The 18,669-nt window shown below is 33.2% G+C and overlaps 1 protein-coding gene across 6 annotated transcripts in view; it reads right to left on the bottom strand.

The window, feature by feature from the left end:
• Positions 1–18,669, bottom strand: part of LOC105839435 (UNC93-like protein) — a 72,314-nt gene that overhangs the window by 29,146 nt on the left and 24,499 nt on the right. For all 6 annotated transcript variants that reach the window (XM_036282380.1, XM_036282381.1, XM_036282379.1 and 3 more), the window contains one exon: positions 4,527–5,254. In XM_036282380.1, coding sequence (XP_036138273.1) covers positions 4,527–5,238 — 712 coding nt within the window. In that variant the 5' untranslated portion in view covers positions 5,239–5,254. The remainder of the gene's footprint in view (positions 1–4,526; positions 5,255–18,669) is intronic.

Genomic DNA, 18,669 nt, shown 5'->3' with positions numbered 1-18,669 from the left:
GCGCGCGAGGAAGCGAAGAAGCTGAACAGTTCGTAAATCAATATTTCATAGGCGAGTTTCACCGCCATCGTCTCGTGACTCTTCCCTAATCGGTTTTGCGGGCTCGCGGTTTGCGCATTATGCACGGCTACGCCTCGCCTTTCCACCGATCGAAAAATCGATTATGCGCATCGACTCGTCCCCGTGGAGGTAACGAACATCGAGGTCACGGTTGCACGTCCCATGGTGGGACCATCCATCGTGTAATTCTGTACCTTTATTCACGGCGCGTGAAGTCGGAGAAGACCTTTGCCGAATGTAAATCACAACTGGTTACCTCTGCCGGGGATGCAATAGACATCGCAACCTAGCGTGTTCTGATTGCTTTATTATCGCCATTAAAAGACAGCCGAGATTGCGAAGTCGTGAAGATTCTTCGCGCGCTTCACGCAAACGAAGAAATCCCGCGATAAACGCAACGTATACGCATATAATTATTAACGCGCGCTGCTCTTATCGTATCCACGTGCGTGTATTTTATGTCGTCGTAAAAAGTTATTTTAATCCCGACAGTGGCCCTGTGTTGAGAGCGAAAAATTCGATGTTTTTTCGCTGGGATCAGTGAACCAACCGATTCGGCGGAGAAATGACCGCAGATAATCGGAGGAAGAAATTCTCGTGGCGCGCAGCTGTACAAACGCCGCGGCCCACGCACATGTGTGTCGCCATCACAGTGAGGAAGCGCACGATATGCGTTCGAATGCGCTCATTTACGCGAAACCTTCTCGAAAGATCTCGTTGGTATTCGGCGTGTCGAATCGAATCGGATACGTCGGCTAGAAGTCGCGCTACGCGCCCCGATAGCGCAACGATTTGCTTGAACGCGTTAACGTCGCTCCAGCCGCTCGCACACGTGCCATTATTCGCGCGTGTGATATAATGTGTAACAAAGTATGCGCAATGCGCGTTTACGTGACGATAAAACCTTTCCGAGTGTGTCGAGAAACTGCCTGATGTAAATTGCGGCACGCAGTTACGTACGCCACGAAAAATTAATGTCCGTGCGCTTCTCGTCGGTTAAATTATCGACCGGAACTACTGACACGTACTGACTTTCATCTTCTATTACCACGGCGGCGTGCCAGGAATTTTGCTAGTCGTAACTTCACACGGACGTTTCCGGAACGAGGATTAATCGATAATTTTAAGTAAAACCTATCGGCATTCGGAAATCTACATTGACCGATTTGTGCACGTCGACCAGAGGAACTTTCACCGGAGCTAATAATATTACGTCGTGTTTTACGATTTTCCCCACTACCGTCACCAATTGTCGGAAATGTCTGCTTTTTAACACTGTTATCGAGTATGTACGAAGATATATACGGAAATCGTTCAATTCAATCATGTGACTACAAGGTATATAACTTTACAAAGTATAAATGTCTTAAAGTTACAATAACCAATTTCTGTGTATTTTTTATTAATTATAAATTTTTAAATCAATTTTAAATTTTTTTAAAAATTATTATAACAGTTCTGTAATTTTAAACAAATTAAATAAAAGGCGAATTAAATTTTTAAAATAAGATTATAAAAACGAAAAAGAAATCAAATAAAATATTTACTTAAACATTAAAGACTTAAAATGTTCAGATAAATTTCATACTTCCGCTGCATTTAATTTCAATATCACGATCTGATTATTAAGCTATTTAATACTAAAAGATTGCAAAACGAGTGATGACCTTCCCCGAAATTTCCTGTAATAAAAAATTGATTTTAATACAGCAAAAAGTATTAAGTTGCACTGATATTAAGATTGCAAGTTCAGGGACATACATTTGATTATTTGTAATTAAAATTAAAATTAAAATTTAATTAGTACAGCAAAAACAAACTGGATCCTTTTAGAATAACTGCTCATGTTATATAAATACTGTCGGTGCGTGGTGTATTTAATTGATTTCTTCCATAACCGATGTCATAATGCATAAGAAATTCGTTATCTACAGACATTATCGAGTCATTCTACAAAGATCTCAAGGGATTATTCAATAATACTTGCCCGTGCAATTTATAACCTTCATACCACTACCAGCCATTCATTGCTACAACATTGCACACATGTCGACCTCGACAAAGACTGAAAATGATCTTGACCTTTGTTGTTTATTTGCAAATGTTGCCTGGCACCAATGGCATCGACTTTTCTCTGTCCATCAAATGATTAATGACGAAATTGCTTATATAGACGTCTAGAGTATTACTTATTTATAGTAATATTTTTATAAAGTCAGATATTCTTCTCTGTGACACTTTATTTATATTAAAATAAATTATTTAATATTTAATAAATATCAAATATTATTTAATATAATATTTAATAAATATCAAATATTATTTAATATGCATGTGCGTACTGTCTGTTTTTATTTCCTTGATTTATTATTCCTATATAAAATAATAGATAAGTATAATAGGTAAGTTTATCAAGAAATTGGAACAATTGGTCCTCAGAGAAAAAAAATTGTATCAGCAACTATAAATTTATGAACACATAGCACCTCAACTATGTATTATAATTTGTAATAAAAACAATAAGTTATACAAACTAAGAAAAATTAATGCAGTAAAATTTATAATTTATAGAAAATTTCTAATTAAAAAAATTACAAAAAATAATAATGTAAATGTAAGTGAGAAAAAAATTAAAACGCTTGAGATTCAAACTCAAGTTGTTCCATTCTCATTCCTAACACTTTAGACGCCACAATTGGTTCACTGCGCATAATTATTACGATTATATACTTAATCGACTGTATATAAACTGAAAAAATATAATTATTAAAATTCATTTGTATAAAGTTTGTATAACTATAACTATAACTATGACTATACAGTTATAGTTGAGGTTTTATTTCACTATAAATTAATAGTTACACAAATAATGTTGCCATGGTAATACAAACTATTTTTACAATTATTGTAATTGCAATAACTATACATAGTTTATTGAACTATGTGTAATAGTTTGACGAATAAAACTTGGATAGTTGTCACTTTATAGTTGCTACAATTATAAAATTTTTCTCTGAGTGCTCTCGCCTATACATCGGTTAATTACGTTTGCTTTAATTCTTATTTCTTTATTAATATTAAGATCTTTTAACACATGTTCTATTTCGCAAAGTTCTTTCTATGCATCAATTTAATAATTAAAATCCGAAGCCTTGCCGGATGTTATAAAACAGCATCAGGCCAAATTCAGTCGTAGGCGTTCGACGAGCGAAGAAATCGAAGAAACGTTTCTTCACACGTAAGACTGACACACAATGATACTTCGTATGTGTATGCAAACATACGCGATATCGGAGAATGCGTACGAGGTAGCACGGAAACCGACCGCCACAGGTTTATACCGGATAAATCTTGTTTCTTCTCGGCGCAAGCGTGTGATTCTCTCTCCGTTTCTCTCACGGCTTCACTGACTACGTTGTCCTTCATGCACACGGCGGAAGCGTGATAATGTAAGACGCGTGTAAGGAGAAGCGCCGAGCGTTTAGTCGGACGGTCTGACTATAACGTTTGTCTGACTGCAACGTCCATTTCTACTGCACGCGTATCTCGCGCATCGTTGCATAGTGCGAAATCCGATTGATTTAGAGAAGTCGTTAAGACTTTTTTTATTCTCCTGTTTGTAAGCAAATATTTTATCATTTTTGTTTTCTTTAAAAATTATTTAATTTAACTAAAAATTTTAATTAAGAGATTTGAAGAGTTTTATGTAAGATTGTTTATAGTTAAAATAATTTGGAAACAAAAAAGTAGTTTGTATCATTAATTTAAGAGCTGTCTACAGTATACAAAGAAGTGTAACTAATAAATAACGTGGTCTAAGCTAATAAGCTGGTATATGATTGTACACATATCTACTGGAGTATTTGCGCAACAGTAATAGATATATTATAAATTGCTGGTAATTGAGTGTGAAAAACAGACTGCGATAGTAATGAGATGTTGCACATGATTGAGATGTATGAAATGTCTTTATTACGCGCTCGCGAATATAAAAAAATGCTTTTGCGAGAGTATAAATCTTTTGCATAATAATACACTATGTAAAAATGCACTATGTAAAAATACTGGTTACTTCTCTCTAATTTCTTCTAACGATGAGAATTAGAAAATTTTATTCTTAATTAATAATTAATTCTTTACATCAATGTAATTAACTCTTGTAATTAAGCTAATGCAGCTATTAATTATCCATAAATACAATATACTGTAACATCAAAAAAGCGTCAATAAGGTTTTGATTCCGATCGAAAACCTGCATTGATTTTATTATAGCAATGTCCTTATTTTTTCATATTGTTACCAGCTTTTCTTTATTATCTCTTTTCAATCAAGTTCTGATTTCAAATATACATGAATTATGACATCTCGTAAATATCAAAGTTTTATAAATTTAAACACAGAGCTATTTTCAAAATTATTAAAATAATAAATTTAATAGCATTTTGAAAATTTGAAGCTCGACTTACCAAGCGAAGAAATAAGATTTCCCCAGAGCTCGGCCGTCTGCCACGCCAGGAAGAAGAAGCCGAAGAACCGTACGACGATAGCGTCGACTGGCTGGTCGGTGATTTTCGCATAGACACCGCCAACCTGCGTCAGGTACGTAGCCTTAGCGGCCCACATAGGCGCGGCGCCGAGACCTAGAAGCACTCCGGCGGGCACCAAGGTGTAGAATTTGGGGTAGAACTGCGAGCCGATGTACGGCGCGTAGCACAGCATGGACAGACATAGGGTCCACTTGACGGTGAGCCTCTTGATAAGGAAAGTGGGGACGAAGATACACGAGAGCACCAGGGCGGCATAGATAGCCGAGAGCGAGACGGTACCGAGGCCGTCGCTGGCGTTGATCGACGACTGCAGATTTGCTGTGCCCTGGAACGCGGTGAACTGCACCATGAAGGCGATCGAGACGGTGCCAATGTTCTTCAGGATACGCCATTTCTCGCCACGCGACAACTTGAATTTCCGCGATTGCGTGTCATCGTCCGCAACCGGAAGCTGCGGCGGCTTCTGCGGCTCCGGCGGAATGCCGTCGGTGCCGTCGTCCTTGTAACCCTCGTTCCTGTAACCGACCCCACTCACGGTCACCGTGTAAACTGTGTCATCACCGCCGCCGCCGCCGTCACCCCCGCCGCCTCCGCCCATACTTCTGCCACCGTCATTTTGCGACGCCACCATTTTACGTGTCGGCTACCTAAACATACAATTACAATTGTTTACGTTTCAGATATTAAAATCTTGTGTAAGGCAGCTCTAATCAGATTTTCTTTCTTTGAGAGCTACGCAAAATGGTAATATATCCAACATTTATTATAAAACACATTAATATTCAACAAGAGTAAAATGTCTTGTATATAGATAATATTTCGATGGAAAGTACAACCAGTTAAAGGATAAATTGTAATTTTTTGTCAGCGAAGATTAATGATAAATTAATCTGTGATATTTGCATAATAATTGACGATATTTACATACATTTTGCGTAGAAATATTATTAATATGCTAAACGTACGTGTTTATCATCTTGAAAAAAAATTGTCTTTACACATATAAATAAAATGCATTAAAAAATGTCCTAGGTCTATAAATTAATACCGTTGTAGCCGACATTGCAGATATTCAATAGAAAAACGCTCTTGCATGAGTATCTGTGATTAACGCGCGTTAAATGAGTTTCGTCACCGTTCTTGATGCCCACAATTATATGAAATTATTCATGTATACAAAGATACACGTGTACGTCAATATAACTTTGTGCACTACGCTCACATATACATTGTTCCCGATACAACAATATAACGATCGCGTCCATTGCTTCCCGTGTTGCTTCTTTATCAGATTTCCGTCTCGGTTCTGCGCATCGCTTACGTGTCTATTTATGATTTATGCAGTTACTACTTATTACTATCACCAAACCAATTTTCACTTCTTTTTCATTAATCAATAATTTTTTTGATTTTGATGATTTTTTTATTACGATTAAATAATACTCAATTAAAATTGACATAAATTAATGCAGAAAAGCAACGTTTTCTTTTAGAAAGATTTGAAAATTTGTAATTTTTCAATCTAAATTATTTTTATTCACAATTTTTAGCGCCACCGTTGCATTAAATTTCTCAAAATAATAATTATTTAGTATAAAAGTTATTTAATATAAAAGTACCATAAAAAAAGAAAAATAATGATAAATTATTTGTAAAATTAATTAAATAATTAATCCGATTAATTTGGCTATTACGTATTTCATAATTTCCTCATTCTTTTAAAACACACTTTTACATAACATGCACAGAATATATAATTAATAATATAGTATAATGCAATATGTTATTAAAATCAATTTTTGCGTATTTATGACTTTCTTAGAGCTACCGTTGTGCAAAAATTCACGATTGCGGTGTATACAGCGTAACAAACGGCACAAACCTTTCGAGAGATAGAGAGAGAGAGAGAGAGAACGGCAAGGCTGCTTAATTCTTATAGCGCCTCGTTATGTATAATATCCGCGCGAGTGGACACGAAAATATTAATCAGCCGCCAGGTGTGTGTACTAATTACGAGTGACTGTCGCGAGTGACAGACAATCTTTCGCTACGACGCGGAAAAAGCACATAATTATGCATGCGTTTGCGCTATTTTTGAGGAAATAAGAACAAAATTAATTATTGTTAATAATTCTTACCGTCGTACCTGCATCTAGATAGTAATGTGTTTAATACAAATTTCATATTAATTCTTATTTTTCAGATAATAAGTCAGCCTAAAATATATCATAAACGAAAGCAATGATATTAACTTACTTAAAAAAAATTGATTTTGCATGTATATTTACTACATAAAAAGAAACACACATATGAACATATCTATTTTTGTAATGCATGCGATCTACGATAGAAATTAGTATTTTGAGGTAAACAAAATCTCATATAAGAATCTGTCCTTATTTAGACTATAATACATTCAAACAAAATAAATGTGAACAGACTGAATATATGCTGGAAATTGTATACATAGGCATTCCTATCCGCCTGTGTACTGTTTTTACGTTTTTAAATAATTATATATTGAATATGTATTAAATATACTATTATAACGTATAATTAAATTATTATAATTATAAATAAATATTATTTAATATTTAAAATGACATTTAAAAAATGCTATGTGTTTTCAAAAAAGATAATATATCTTTAGCTACAAGTATAATTTTTAAAATGTGTCAAAATTTCGAGATCAAATAAAAAATATTATAACAAAATAAAAAATATTACTCCCCTTTATGAGTGTATAATATTTTTGTGTCGGAATGTCTAATTTTATATGTGTCGGAAAGATGTATTAAGACAAATGCAGAATGTAATCAATTTTACTTTACTTGTACGTGCTCGATAGTTCTTTAGTGAGTGTGATTCTCTGAACAATCACCATATCTCCCGTGCGATAAAATGCGATTGCTACTCGTATCCGTGATAATTTTACTGTCGACGTCTTCACGAATAAAAAACATGTTGGATTCATCTGAAGCCACGCAAATCAATTTGCTCGGAAGGAAAAATTGCGTATATTATGCAAATAATTAAAATGTTCACGTTTATTACAATCAATCGTCTGATGAAAACAGATATTCTGCATTTGCGCGGTTATGTTACTTAGAAGATAAATGATCAGAGCGTTTTTGTAAAACGATCGCAACTTATTTTCCATGTTGTATCAATATAAGATGTTTTCGATTGTGTGCCAGATAGTTTTATTAAAATTGCGTCGTACGTACGCGCGGGTAGATTTATATAAACGTAGTAAATCGCGTGTCTATTATGTTGCGTCAGTAGCAGTGCAAATTATGCGGCGCAGAGATAGACACGCTTCGTTATAACCGCATGTCAAAATAATCAACATGACGTTTTTCTCTGTTCTCGTTGCGAGGTATCGGTCAGTCGCTGCATGCGTGGATATTTTTGTAAGCAACAAGAAAATAATGATTATTACGGAAGAAATAATTGCCAATGTAGTGGCAAAAAAAAATATATACACCAAATGAGAAACAATGTTCTTCTCGCGTTACACGTGTTCTCTGAAAAATAATTATTAAAAGCCGATTTATAAATAGAACACATAGAAATAATAAAAAAATTCTTTTAAATAGAATATAATTAAAATAAAAATGACTCATTTTATTAAAAATAAACGTGTGTGTATAAATATATTTAATAATATTTAATATACATATAATAAAAATTGTAAATTTAGGAAAATTACTATTTCGAAGTATTATATTTTAAATTAATCTTATGAGATTTGTGAAAAAAATATCTATACGCGTTATCCGATTCCTCCTAAATATAGATTCTCATAGGAGAATCTGACTGTAACATCTTAATTCTATACTAATTATAAAAATGTCCTCCAATGTCATGTCTTATCTTCTTTCTGTGTAACATTTTTTTAACGCGCAAATTTTGTTAATTGCTGTGATGTACGATTAGAAGATGTAAAAAGGATTGAATTAACGATTTGCCTTGTGGCCCAAAATCTTCTTGATAAATCTCGATCGTGAAAATGGGTTGACTGACCTAGCACCAGAAACCGGTGGAATTAAGGCGATTCGTCGCCGGTGAAAGCCGGTTTGGATCGGTTAGATCCGTGATATACGTTCGATGTTGACTGAAGGCATTCCGCTCGGGGGCCTATATATCGGTATAATCGTAAAAATCACGCCAAGCTAGCGGATCATCGTGATATTAGAAAAAAACACTAATACGCGAGAGCTGTGGGACAGAAAGCCATAGAAAAAGAAGAAGAAGAAAAATACGTGAGAGCCACCTGCAAATTGGCGACGAATAAGTATCCCGCATCTAATACATCCTTCCTATCAACGCAACAAAACCTATTCTACAAGCCCTACAAGTCTCTGTTCGGATTAGCGGAAAGAGAAAGATGCGTATCGTGGAGAGATGAAATGAGTGTGTCGATTATTCAATTTCTAGACGATGTCGCGCGCTCGTAGGATGGCGATGTGATGAAACGTCTAATTACCTTGACACGTTTCCTCATGAAAACAGAAGACACGTCTAGATTTTTTCCGCGTGCACAGTGCGAAATGTGCAGTTACTATCCGTCAGTGATGAAAACCACAGTGATTGCCACAGACGCGAGCTCACGAGACAAGGCCCGTGTGGTAATCGAGCTGACCCGTTTGTCTCGTTTTCTCCGACGTCTTCCGTCATTTTTGCTTAATTTACGTCATCAATAAGACAGTAAAATGCTAGCTCACTATTCTCATTGATCTTCTCGGAAACTTCTTAATTGTACATATATATATATATAATTATCGGCAGAAATGGCTAACAAGCTCGAATTAAAAAGACGTAACACTGGCTGACAAAAGTGCCGTTTTATCCCGAGTTACGGTGAAATGGATTTTTAATTATTTTTACCTTGTCATTAACCGTATCGTTTGCAAATCAAGATTGCCGTAATTATCTAGCGGGATATCACCGACAATACGGAGTCGTGGATTATACAAGCACAACAATGGCCGAGAACACGTATTATACAAAAGTAAACTTGTAAATATTCGCTACAAGGACAGGTAGTATATCGGTTTCGATCATCACTTCTTTCCTCAAGTATCGTAAAGAAAATTATCCGTAAAAAGATTGTAAAGCACTCGTAAGATACAAATGGCAAATGACAATAAATCATCTCACATTAAAGCTTAATTACTTGAGCCTTCGTAATAATATTAAAAAGCGAAAGGCTTTTTAAAAAATGCAGTAAGAAAAAAAAACGCTTAAAATTTCCACGAACGAATGCAGTATCAGCAATAAACTGTGTAAAATGCAAATATGTTTCAAGATCAATAAATATAACGCGATACGAACAAGAAAAGAGATTCACCGATACCTAAACTGATCTTAAGAGATTGTAAGTAAAACAACATGATTCGCTAGCGGTTCTTCAGGCTCGGAGATGTCACCGCGCACGATCGCCTAGCAAAACGGCGGCGACGCGCTTCTTCTTCGAAGAGATTGGGAACACAAACGGATGGAATTTTTTTTCTCACACGGTGAAATCGAACGCAGGCGGGAGGGCATCGTCGCGAGGAACGGGATGGAAAAAATTCCATTCGCTTTGCACTTTCGAATCGCACGAGCAGACGTGCCAATTGGATTTAGTTAAAGCCGAGCGCGAGAGTTACATACGTGGGGACGTCCTTGCGAATAGCCTCAGAGTCACCGTTTTGCGCCAACTTTTGCGCCGACTCTGAAGCTTTAGAGACTTAAATGATTCGATCGGTTCAAATTGACCCACGCGTTAAATTACTCTCTTCTTTAGATATTTTTTTGCTGGAATTCGTTGTAAGTTGATAATGGTACAAATATGTTAAATTTACATATGAGTTAAAAAAACAGTTTAAATATTAAATGGTATGAATAATTTTTAAAAATATGTTTATAAATTTTTCCTTTTCCTACTTTTACTTTTATATTTTTTATTTAAATGATTCAAAATTACTCTATCGTAAAAAAAAAATATGCTCCAGATCAACTATGGAAATACAAGAAAATATCTATCGATTAATTTAATATTGTCACTATAACAAAAGTAAAAAAATTGTGCAAAAAAGAAATGCATTTTCTATATTTTCTTTTACGTTTACATGATTTATTCAACCGACAATTGGATGTATAATTAGTACCGTTCTCTTCTCTGACTAGAGAGCTCTGTAGAGTGTAATTAATCTTACCGTCAGTGTTCCATTTTCTCGTTTGCGTAACTCTCATCACATACAAGCGAAGCGATTATTTCGTGAGGTCGTGTAGCAAAAAAATAAATATAAATACCTCTGTGTACCTCCGACATTATATGGCACATATACACGATTCTTCGCGAGACATTTTACATGTACATGCGTTCGTGCATGTACATGAGTTCTTTCATAGAAAAGGATCTGCACAAGTGCCAGAGTAAACTAGTATACTCGGAAAAGTGACCAGTACTGTATTCATTATCTTTATAGCTACACTGTAAATCAAATAAGAGGTAAGAATCGTAAACACTCATCATACGGGGTAAATAAAGAATGATTGGCACTACAATAATCGATAATATGCTTTCCAATTACCGTTGACATTTGCAGAATTGAATGTCATATCAATTCTGTGTACCTGGTGTAAAGCAGTACCGCAAATTATCGCCTCCGCGTCTTTTCAATTCCGGTAATTCACATATACTTCTTAAACAGTGATAATTGAAGCGAATTGTCCGTTTGATGATCGTATATGATTAACAGTCCGTGATAATTCTCATTATTACCTCATTACTATCTTATCTACATTAATCGTTGAAATAATCGATCGTAGGCGAAAATAATTCCCTTAAAAAAATTTCAACATAAAACTTTCAAAATGATTTTAATACTGTAATATAGAAATAATGAACAAATAAAAACTTATTTTCCGCCGTTGAAAATTTGTATACATTAATTACTAAATTTGTGGAAAATATACTTTTCTGTAAAATAATAAAGTTATTCCGTAAGCACTCGCGGAATCAAAACGGCCTAGATATAAATTGTAAATTTACTAATAAAATATATTATGTAATAAAACATTTTAAAACATTTTTAAAACTATGAATTTATCTTAACTTCCAATGTTTAAAAATTATTATTTTATCTTTAGAACCCGTCCCACAGAATTATTTATAAAGAAAAATAAAAACACATAAAAAAAGTCACCTGCGCTCACTTAAGAATTAACCCTTATGCTTGTCTTTGCAATCTTACTAACGGTGCTCAGATGACACGTACGAGGGTGCTTGTAGATTCGCATGTCGTCGATGTAATCAACGTAAATGCGTGACCGGCCGTGCCATGCCGTGACACGTGTCACGACGTGCATCACAATTAAACGGCGCTTACAGCATGTAATCGACCACTCCTTCTTGCCCCCACGTCTATTTCAAACAACTATTCCCGAACACCCGTCGTTGGGTTTTCCATCCATTCGTGTATTCTGTACGAAAATCGCAACATACGAGGAGAAGAATATCAAGTAGAAGAGAATGTAAACGATGTACTGTAAAACGTAAATGGAAGAAAACGATGTGATGGTACGCGCAATGAATCAGCGATGGAAAGATCTTAAAGATAAGATAATTAGAAACAGATAACTAAAAAATTCCGCTACCATAAACGAAACGCCATTTTAATGCCGACTATTTGGAAGCGTCGAAGATTAAACCGACCTCGATTATGCAACGGTAGAACGCAGCGCACGATCGCATTCGTCCGGTTTCACCGAACTGTCATCGACGTACGTCACCGAAAATGTGACGTCAATAATGTATTGATAATTGTTAATCGTCTGAACGGCGAAGCCATGGAGCAAAAATGTTATCAGATATCTTAATCAGTTTTCAGTTATTATGACTTACATTATTAGTATACCATACTGCCGCATTTTTATATGTCACATTCTATAATCTCCATTTTTATATTACAATTAAAAATTTTATACTAGAACGTTGTTATTTTATTTATACAAATAAAAAAATGTTTTGCCGTTTCTTTTTGTGTCACACAGCCGAACTCTTTCATACAACCAGTGGCGAGGCTGCGTAACGCACACACCGCTGACTCAGCGCGGTTATCAGTGATTATTAACGGCTACGTATGGCATTCGAGAATCGTGAACTTGGTATTAAGCATGGTATAGTTGATTATCCAAGGAGCATATAAGGCACTCGAAGTCAATATGTCAAAATGATATCGGCATAAACATTTTTTAATGATATAATACTGTTTGGAATGTGAAATAACGTTATAAAAAATTAGTATGTGTCTTTAATTATTTATATATATATATATATATAAAATTAAAGATACATATTAATTTTTTATTATATATTATATATTTATTAAATATTTTTAATATATATTTATTAAGTTGTGTATAAAAATTAATTAATATTATAAACTATTTCAACTTTATAATATAATATTATATAAATTGCTAAGAGATTATATAATTAAATGCACATTAAGTGTACAAGGTTAAAATAATCAATGTTTTTGGTTCCTCGAATTGCATTCGGTAAATGAAGTAATAAATCTGTATCAATATTGATACTCTAATGGCTTAATTCTATTACTCAATAAAACTGATTGCTCTCGAATCATTGTTTTTAACCAAGAAGACGCATTTCTTGGAATCACATGGAATTTACCGATTAAACTCTCCAAACAAAGACAATAATCGAACTTTGCTCTATTATTTATGATAGAACAAAGAAGAACTTTCGACTTTATGTTTCATGAATTTTGCATTACACTCCGTATGTGTGGACTAATAGTTTATAATAATATTAATTATAAAACGATATTTGATTCAACACATTAGCAATTCCAGCAATCGATAAGAGTTTATCCACCTGATTAATTATCTGTTTGATGCACATCACACACCTGCGAAATATTAATAGCAATGGAATTATTAATATGTCAAAAACAATAAAAAAACAGTCATATACATATACACGGATATAGAGCGAACCAGACTGTGGTCCGATCAAGATAAGGTCAAGGTACCGGCTTAACCAGCATTCAAATCTCTCTTTCCGTTTCCTTCACCTTTCTCTCTTCCTCTTACTATCAGATACTAAGGCTCACTCATAGTATATCTGTACTACTGTCGGAGTGCACTTGCACATACGCAAAGATAAAAATGAAATTCTTGTAATAGATATTATACGATCGTAATACAGCTACGAGCTTTTAGTATACACTTTCTATTATTATTGCATTACAAAAGAGAACGTCTTTTATGAGGCTGCTTGAATGTTAATAATCGTATTTGTATCTTGGTTACTTAGAAATCAAGAATATATTTTCTAAATACGCAAGCATGAATAACATTTTCAGTTACAAATCAAAATTGTATATATAATTGATAAGATAATAACATATTATTATCTATTAAATATTATAATAATAATAAATAATAATAAAATTTAATTTCTGTAAAATTGATTAACTACCGTATGTAATGCAAATATATTAGAAACAAACGTGTTTCAAGAAATTGAAAGAAACAACATAATCAAATTTCTATGTATAGCAAGAGAATTCGCTAATATACTTTCGCGTCGTTTCGTTGGAAGTCTATAAACGTCTCGGATAATCATAGAAGGTCGTAGCGGGGAATCGAGGTCACAGCACTCTCGCGATCGTAAACGCGAAAAAAATTTTTTTAACACGGCTATTTACATAGGACTCGTATGCGATCTGCCTCGAGGCGTTACTAAATTGCCGAAACAACGTTTTCCCCGTGCGATCCTCCCAACGGCGGCGTCTACATTCGATGATTACTCAATCTCGCTATCATGCGTGCGTTTCCGGGTGAAGCGAAAGGGAAAAACGCGATGCCAATCCGGTAAAACGGAGGATCTTTAAAATTATCGACCTTGGATGGCGTCATTAATACAAACAAATTACATTTGCGGACACTACATACCGGTCCTCCGGATTCCTTTTTGCAACAGCCTTTCGAATTGCGCATACGCGTCATGATCCAGTTTTACGATATGTTTCACGTGCATAAGAATCGCCGACAAAAGCGATAAAACGTTTCCATTTATGATGCAAACCTATGCCTTTCATAACTCTAATCTGCGCGTAAATGACAAAAATCTACAATATTTCCTAGACTTGGTTCTGTTAAAAAAATTTTATGTGTTATATACATGTTATATTTCTAATATTTTATATTGTAGTATGTAAAAAAATTTTAATATATTATTAATGATTTTATTATTTTTGTAAACGCGAGAATTTAAATTTGAATAAGCTCAAATTTATATTTATCAAATTATCTGATTGTAGTAACGTCAGAAAGGATATATCAATAATTATTTGCAAAAATAATTGTTTGTAATAAACAATAAAAGAAGAACAAGATCGATAAGTAAAAGCACAAATAAATCAGCTTTATTCGATTATTTTTATATAAATGTAATATGATATTATCCCATAGGAACTTTTCCATATAAAATCTATATTTTTTAATCTAACGTTTATTAAATTTCCTCGAAAAGCGAAGGTAATTAACAGGATGTGCATCATCTTTGCGCGATTCACACACAGTAATTTAAGCGATATAGCTTTATGTAATATCCAACTCGATGAAACAATTTACTAATGATTCCTGATGACAATAAATACACTATTGTTCGCGAAGTATCCGGTATAAATTTTCTATCGGCTCTGTAATTTTTCTCCGCCACTTTACGCTATTATATATCATTATATTTACAGGAATTACGAATGTATTTATTTACATCGAATCGAAATGTAATTATTAAAAATAATAAAAAGTATTCTTTAACAATCTGTTTCGTTCTTCATTATTATTAAACCCTAATACCAATGCGTTACATATAAAATTATATTAATTATTAATTGTCAATTATTTCGTATCAATGTTTTACGATTATGTATTGCATCTAAATTCTCATTAAATTTGTTAAATTTACAGTATAAAGTGTACATTTTTTTCTGTTTAATTATTTCATAAATATTTCTTTTTATTCTATTCATACGATTTCTTAATTCACACATATGCAAAGAAATATTAAATAATATTAAAATAAATTTTATTCAAAGAAATATTTTTCAAAATTAAATATCAATTGATTGAAGAATTTACTAATATAGTTGCCACATTACATATTACATCATTGGTAATCCGTGCCATCATAAATCGTTGTGAGAAACGAGATTGCATGCGCAAGACCCGAAGCGGGGAATACTTTCTTGATGGATAAAATCGATCGATCAGATGGCGTCACGCATGTCATTAGGCGACTCGCAAAAAAGATAAACTGACCTGTAATGGTAATCGAAACCCGGCTATTATCTGCTGTTATCAGTATTATTGATCAACAAAAAACGATCCACTAAGGGTTAAAGAACCGATCGTCTTATTAGTCGTTTTAACTGCCGTTATCGCTCTCCAATATAGAAAAAAATAAATATTATTTTTAATCCACACGATGAAAGATGACTCACTACGAGTGTAATTATGTTTACCAATATCACTTAATCAATGCGTAAACGTAGAACTCGACCCTTTTAATATTACGCAATCTTGAGATAACCGAAATTGGCAACGTAGATTTTTTTTTCATCTTCAAGTCCTTTTATTAAAAAAGGGAAAATGAAAGAAAATTCCTTCCAGAATTTCGACTGACCTTCGACACGAATTCGGACGCGGGTATCTTTCCACTGTCACATTATAATGGAAGATGACACTGATTCATTGTATACGTGGAGGCGACATGAAAGGTTCTTGCGAAATGAAAAGATGCCACCGAGTTATTCGTCGCTCGTTCGGCGTGCATAAGAATCGCGCGTCGTTCGCGCATGCAAATGCACGTGGCCGCGCGGATCTTTCGAGGTTGATATTTGCAAAATATTAATTACGCACTTTTTTCCTCAATCTTTGTACGTAAATTAACAGAACTTTTCATATCTTTGCATTTCTCATTTCGATAAACATTACTCACTTCATAAGAATTTAATAAGAAGCAGACGTCTGACAAGATGTCTTGCTCAGTCGACTTTAAAATATGATTTTGTCATATGTCGCAGAACAACTTATCATTCGATGATCGCTTAATTATAGATTCGCTTGAGAGCAAACTTAGAAGGTAGAAAAACTTAGAAAATCACTTTTTTATAAGATTTAATTTTCAGAGGAATTATAGTTACAGCGATAAACATACTACTTTAGTCAAAGATATTTTAAATAAATAAATAAATATAATTATTATTTATTTATTTATTTAAAATATCTTCGACTAAAGTAGTATGTTTATTGCTGTAACTATTGTCTAATTCAACAGACTAACAATTCTGCGATCAATTTAAATTTTGATAACACAATAATATAAAATTCTTTATGATTGCGATATATTACGTATATTAACGATTATTGAATACTCATTTGTGTCACGTCCGGTCACGGAAAGATTACACATCATTTATACACATGCAAGACTCGGCTGCGTTAACGTATGTATGTACGTATGCATGCACCGTTAATCAGGTATTTAAGCTGGCTAAAAAAAGTTTTGTTCTAGCCAAAAAAATTATCAGTGGCTTAATATTAAGCTATAATAATCAACAAATAAGATAACAAATAATTAACAAATAATTCCAATACACAATTTAATGTTTTCTGATGATATGATTCAGGCAGCTTAATATATGATTATATATTGATTATATCTTTTATTTCCTTTTCTATTTTTCTAATAAATACTATGGCTATTTTTCTCTTACAGTTTGAGTAAGATGGCCCATAAATTTTTTCGGAGTAAGTGTTTATGTGTATATTTTCTTAAAAAGACGAGAATTAATTCTACATTTGATGTATCACAAATATTTTTTTTAGTACTGACAATGAATTAAATAGATGCTAAACTTATATGAACATTTATTATTCAAAATGTTTAAATAAAAAATTATGTGATAATATGTGGCAATAAAACTAAATATGTAAAATTATAAAGTTTTCTAATTATTTGATTAATGTTAAGTACATAAAATATGTAGCACCAACTGTCCTATAATACTCTATGGCTATATTTATCTCTTATAAGTTAGCGAAACAAAATAAGCAGAATCAATTTTAATCAATATTTTCATTTGTTGCTAAGAAGTTACCCAAAAAATTTGTGAGTCTATAGGTTTTTTTTTTTAAATTAATGTTTCAATGTAAAGAAAGATTACGTTAGCGGAACACTATATATATATATATATATATATATATATATATATATATATATATATATAAACACACATAAAACAACAAAATTATACTTAATATACTTAATAATAATATGAGAATTTTATTATTAATTTGTTTTTCTTAAAATATTTTATTTACTGCTCCCAATATTAATTTGAACAATAAAAAACCGTACAACTTGCAAAGTTACAAAAGTAAACTACAAGAAAAGAATTTGTTGCTGGTTTAAATTTAATTCTGAGATATTGTCTGAATTTGTTGCTCTAAAAACAGCAAGTTCTACATTTGTTGCTTGCTAAATTTGATATTAAAATATTGTATAAATTTGATTCTGACAAGAACGTGATTTTTTGTCAGCAAAAGATAATATTTAGCTATCTAGCCAATTTTTTAATGGTTAGAGCAAAAAAAATTGTTTATTACCAAAAAAGCAAATAATTAGCAAATAATTCTGATATATAATTAGATGTTTTCTGATGATAAAGCTCAACTTAATATACCTCCGTTGATCGGTGTGAGTGCATTATTCTATCTGTTAAATTAAGTTAATATTGATTACAAACGATGCTCCATTGATTTTAGCTTTCTACGGCATTCGCTCGATATACCTCAGTAATTTCGATATACAAAGACCTGTGAAAGGCAAAACGCTATTTGCGATCAGACTAATATCTACTTAGCCTGCTAAAGACACTTCGTGGTGATTTTATATTGCACAATATCATCGTGTTATCATGTAAAGTGTGACTAAACGTGGCGAGTCGCCGAATAATACGCGGGAAATATAATTGTG

Source organism: Monomorium pharaonis, chromosome 2 (assembly GCF_013373865.1).
Source record: "Monomorium pharaonis isolate MP-MQ-018 chromosome 2, ASM1337386v2, whole genome shotgun sequence".
In the NCBI taxonomy this organism is placed as follows: domain Eukaryota; kingdom Metazoa; phylum Arthropoda; class Insecta; order Hymenoptera; family Formicidae; genus Monomorium; species Monomorium pharaonis.
This window is presented reverse-complemented; position numbering and strand designations above follow the sequence as displayed.